General features: G+C 44.3%; 1 protein-coding gene across 1 annotated transcript; it reads left to right on the top strand.

Moving 5' to 3' along the window:
- Nucleotides 1-479: 479 nt before the first annotated feature.
- LOC123113806 (translation initiation factor IF3-1, mitochondrial) lies at nucleotides 480-4,739 on the top strand. The gene is made up of 8 exons (XM_044535119.1): nucleotides 480-706; nucleotides 778-871; nucleotides 962-1,029; nucleotides 1,172-1,270; nucleotides 1,918-1,974; nucleotides 2,325-2,393; nucleotides 3,306-3,374; nucleotides 3,499-4,739. The coding sequence occupies exons 1-8, from the start codon at nucleotides 569-571 to the stop codon at nucleotides 4,516-4,518; spliced, it is 1,614 nt and encodes a 537-aa protein (XP_044391054.1). The 5' UTR covers nucleotides 480-568; the 3' UTR covers nucleotides 4,519-4,739.
- Nucleotides 4,740-5,243: the final 504 nt, after the last annotated feature.

Here is a 5,243-nt window from a genome sequence, read left to right as displayed (position 1 = left end):
TGCCGAGGTAGTTACCATTTTCATCACGACAGATTGCCACAGTCGAATCCCCCTACCTTGTCTGATGCCTGCATCGACATGGATTGTAACAAAATTTGGTGGTGGTGCTTTGGGTCGCCTCTGGCTTTGCGTTCCAGAGCTTGCATTATTCCCGGCAGTAGCGACTGGAGTCTTAACATTGATAATTTCTAGCTCCTCAGTGAATCTTTCTAGAATGAGTGTATTGTGAATCTTTCTAGAATGAGTGTACTGTATGAGGACTTTGAAAGATTCCTTCATGTATAGCCTTCCTTCTTGATGACCAAATTGCTCAAAGGGTAACCGCCAGCTTGACAAAGAATGCATGTGTTTAGGGAAGGTTAGGGTTATTAACAGTAAAAAAGTGTTTACCTCGAAAAAAAAACTGTGAGGAGGCTGCATGCAAATGGGCTTAGTTGCGCAACTAACTCATGGACACTGGGCTCAGCTGGGCCTGGGTATGGAAGCCTTTTAGGCCATTGCGCAGGGAGGCAGGCTGGGCTACCCGTGGTCGTCCCCTTCCTGCCGCCGCCCGCCGCCGCCGCCGCCCATGGCTCTCCGCCGCGCCATCGGATCCCTTGTCGTTCGCTCCCAGGCCTACTACCTCCGCCGCGCTGCGGCCTCACCTCCGCCGTCCTTCAGCCGCCCGATCATCCCCTACCGGTCCTTCGCCGCTCCGCCTCAGCATGTATGTCCCCTCCCTCTGTTGCCCTGGGTCAGCTTTCCTTCTTCTCACCATCCCTGTCTTGTTCTCGAAAGGCCAAGAAGGTCACCAAGGGCGACGACGCCGACGCCGGGCCCAGGATCAACAACGACATCACCGCTCCCTTCCTCAGGCTCGTCACCGACGAAGGTAGGGAAGGGGCGAGGCGCTCACTCACTCACACCTCCCCTTCTCCATTCACCATTCAGATGATGGACATGGCTTGTTTCAGTTTTGCAGGGCATAGCGTTGTCCCCAGGCATGAGGCTCTTCAGCTCGCTGCCAGGATGGGCTTGGACTTGGTTGAGGTACACTGCTCCATACTACATTTTTCCTCCTTCTCTTCTTCAATTCAATTGTTTGTGTCCTAGTGTTGGCGTTTTCTTACTCTTCGGTTGTGTCCGATTGTTGACATTCTCATTTCTCACGGCTATCTTGTCACCTGCGCAGGTCCACAGAAAAACAGATCCTCCTGTTTGCAAGATCATGGACTTTCACAAAGAGAAGTATAACAAAGATGTCAAGGAGAAAGAACGCTTAAAAACCAAGGTATGTGTTATAAATCCTCGGTGAATCTGTCGTCCCATCAACACTGCAGTTGAGTTGAAATGTTTAGAAAGGAGCCATGTTCGTAATTGTTTCAGATCCTTGAATTGTGAACTAATAGTTCCTTGATCAGCGGTAAGAAAACCGTTTGTTAGATACAGCAATCTCAGCTACAGAAACTGTCACTTGCTTTGGCGATAGTATATTTTTTTTTAAAGACACAAATAACTCTTTCATCTATAGAAAAACAACGGCATCTTGTTAAGAGCTATAGACATCTTATGTTCTTAATAGAATACATCGAAGATGTTCTTTGTAGGGGCATTTGGTACTGCTGAGTCTTTGGTCGTTGAGTGGAAATGGCCAGAATCGCACTTCTTTACTATTTGCAGTACTAGAGCACATTTGTGATTACTGTGTTGTATGTTGAGGTATTATGTACTAACTCCAGTAAGATTTTACTGTTGTTTCATAAAAAAAAGATGATTTCGATTAACTGCTGGGTCCAGATTAGAAATGTACAAGTGCTTTTGAAAAGCAATGCAATGCTAAATGTAGCCTTGAAAACTGAGCAAGGGAAAATAATGTTAATCATTTATACCTCCTTCCTCTGCATAAATCATAATAATGAGCACATTCAATTTCTGCAGTCTGCTATTGTCTTGCGTGGTGGAGATAATAAAGAAGTGCGGTTTAAGGCGAAAACAGTAAGTTTTCTTGATTGTTGTAGTTCTTTTGTTAATTGCAGACTATCATCTTTCATGATTTTTTATTCTTATAAGGAATGCTTGATTAGTATTTGAAATGAAAACAACATTATTTTTTTACTTGTTCTATTTTGGTCATTACTGTCTGGCAGTAATAGTGAATATTCTATCATAACTTTTTTGTTCAGATGTGGGATGCTTGCTTGATTGCTACCTTTTAGTTGGAGTAATAGCTTGATTATACTGCTACATGCTTTTTTTGCTGTTCGTTTGGACCTATACCTAGTTGAGCTCACTCATTGACCTTGTTTCACATAAGGTTGTTGAGGAACATAAATTATTGTTTGCAGGAAATTAAAGACTTGAAGGTGAAAGCAGATGCAATTACCAGGCTAATGGAGCGTGGTTACAGGGTGAAGGTAAGAAAGCTCACGTACTTTTTAGTTCTTATCTTGTATGATTTTGCAAATATTTGCTGAAAATCCAAGGAACTGTATCACATGGAATTGTGAATAAACCTTATTTGTATTTTATTCTGTTTAACCATTATATTTTATAAAGATTAGTGGGCAATCCCCAACGAATTTATAACTGTAGAAGCGGAAACCAAATAGTGTGAAATGATTAGAGGGCTTTTGTGGATCTGGAATCCTTGATTGTGAAAGCTGTTGTGACTTGTAGGGGCGTAACATAGCTGAAGAGTAGTAAACTCTGAAGTACATTGATCTTGATGTAATGATGTTTCACACTACAGAAGATCAGTGCTACGGGTGTATGTGGAGTTTAGGCATGGTAACTTGAGTCTAGATAGATCCCTAACTGGAGTTGTGTTGGTGGTCATGTTGATGTTATAATTGGATCTTGATGATATGGCTTGTACGCGATGGCAGTATGTGTGTAGTCTACTTTTGTACCTATATAATGGTAATGGGCATGAAGTTTATTATTCAGGAGGAACTTTCTGTCTTCTCCATGCCTCCAGAGAACCCCAGCTGTCTCATATCTTGTTGGAGCGATAATTTTATCAGTTGGATCTAAACTGTGGATGGAGAATCACAATAACATGTTTTCCCTTTTCTTCACTTGAAGCAATAATTGCCTGACGGAATTTGCCTTTATTTTTACCTAAGATGACAGTATTTAGCAGTGTCTTTGAAACTGCCAACCAGCATGCATATATCGGATACCAGCTTGAACTGGATTTTCGTTTACAGCCTATTTATTAAGACTTCATAGCTATATATTGGATTTGTGGATGTTCACATGCATATGTTTCTCTTAAATACTCGGGCACAAACTGTGAAAAACCTAAAGATGCTTCTGTTTGTCAGTGCATGGCAATGCCCTCAGGTAATGAAGCAGAAGATTTAGGCGGACCGCTATCTCGGCTGTTAGGACTTGTGAGTACTTTGTTCTGTATTGTCCCCTTCCTCCTTAACTAATATGAAAAATGTAATTCAATTCAGTTTAAGAATTGCTCTCCATGAAAGTTCATCTCTTTCTACAATTTCACCAATTGAACAGATACAAGATGTCTGTATTGTGGAAAGTGGGCCACATTTGGACTCCAAGCATGCATATGTTATTGTCAGGCATGTGAAGTTTGCAACCAAGAAAGGTGGAAAGAAAGCTAGCAAGGCCATGGAAGACGCGGCCAAAGGCACCCCCCACAACACTGCCTCTGAATCACCAGCCACTGCTACTTATAGTGGGGACAAGACAAGTGAACATGGTTTGGAAGTTGAGGATGTTGACAAAACGCCAGCCTATCTCTCTCGTGAATCTTTGGCGCAAAAAGAAAGGCAAGATAGAGGCGTTGGAAGCAGCAACCGCGATAACATGGACAACATGAGTGCTGGAGGAAACAGGATTAACCCTGGTCAGGGGGGATCACAATCATCCAAAAGTGGACTTGGTTCTAGGAGTGGAAATTCTCACATGGAAAAGCAAGAGAGGACTAATCAGGATATGGTACCTGAGCAAACCAACAGGTATGCCAGCCGTAGAAATCAGGTGGGAGGTGACAACCAAGGCAGACCCCCGCAGGACCCGAGAAGAAATGAGAATGAAGGCCGCAACCGTTTCAACGACAATCGAAGGCCTTTGGAACAGCCTAGCCCGCCACCGCCACCGCCAAGGTTCAGCCAAGGCAGACCCCCACAGGACCCGAGAAGAAACGAAAATGAAGCCCGTCACCGGTTCAACGACAAGCAGAGGCCTTTGGTACAGCCTAGCCCGCCATCGCCAAGGTTGAGCCAAGGCCGACCCCCACAGGACCCGAGAAGAAACGAGAGAGGAAGCCATGCCCCATCGAATAACAACCAGGTGCCGCGATTCCAACAATCGAATCAGAACAGTGGACCACTAGCAGGCCGGGACGCAGGGAGTCCGACTCCGACAGCCAGGAGTTTGGGCGTCTTCAGCAGCCGAACGCCAGCCACAACATCCGAGCCGAAGAAGGCAGATGGCGCTCCCGCTGCTGGTAAGCCTTCCGACCCCGGTCCGACCAAAAGCTTTGGAATATTTAGTACTCCCAGAAAGTGATCCTGTGATGAAAAGGAAAGTCGTGAAACATGTAGCTGTTTTTGGCCGCCATTTTTGTTGTTTTTATTTATTTGTTTCAAATAATCCTTAATCATCCCCATTATTGACCCTTTTGCATAAAGAAGAACATGGAAACATGAAACCCATGCATGCATGTAATGTAATGTGGTGTGTGTCAGCTCTTTTTGACCCCCCAAAAACAAAGTCCAAGGTTTATTGAATCTGTCTGGCATGCGTTAAGTAACAAGTGCGGTTCAATGTTTGGAGCATCACATGCCCGTCCATGAAAATGCAAGCAGCGAAGAAGAATAATAGCTAGCAGGAAGAAGATGAAGCTACATAGATGTGCATTGCCGCATGGAAAAAGCTTCAATTTTTTAGCTGATTTTTATGCAATTTTTTTGGAGGCTGCTAGGAATCAACCAATTGATTTTGCGGAAAATCGATCGATCTGACAACCGTCAAATTGTGCCACTGACAGCAGTATGATCAACCCCTCCTTATCGTCTGGAAAAGGTCCACTTTAAACCCTAAACTCGTAGAGATTTGGCGAAATGAACCCTCAAATTAAAATCCCGGTCGATTACACCCTGAACTATGCAATCCTGGTCTAAATCGAACCTTGACGTCATTTGAGACATAAAAACGCTGACGTGGCAGGGATTTGTCTGGCTCGCGGGCCAAGCATCAGCGATGGTGACCACAGCGCGCACTGGGCCAGCCTA

This window comes from Triticum aestivum, chromosome 5B (genome assembly GCF_018294505.1).
Source record: "Triticum aestivum cultivar Chinese Spring chromosome 5B, IWGSC CS RefSeq v2.1, whole genome shotgun sequence".
Taxonomy (NCBI): Eukaryota; Viridiplantae; Streptophyta; class Magnoliopsida; order Poales; family Poaceae; genus Triticum; species Triticum aestivum.
The sequence above is the reverse complement of the archived record's forward strand: the minus strand, read 5'-3'. Positions and strand labels throughout refer to the sequence as shown.

Excerpts from the sequence above, each read along its gene's own strand:
- LOC123113806 (XM_044535119.1), top strand. The coding sequence starts at position 569 with ATGGCTCTCCGCCGCGCCATCGGATCCCTTGTCGTTCGCTCCCAGGCC. Across the intron at positions 872-961 it reads CAGGCTCGTCACCGACGAAG|GGCATAGCGTTGTCCCCAGG; the intron begins GTAGGGAAGGGG and ends TCAGTTTTGCAG. Across the intron at positions 1,271-1,917 it reads AAGAACGCTTAAAAACCAAG|TCTGCTATTGTCTTGCGTGG; the intron begins GTATGTGTTATA and ends CAATTTCTGCAG.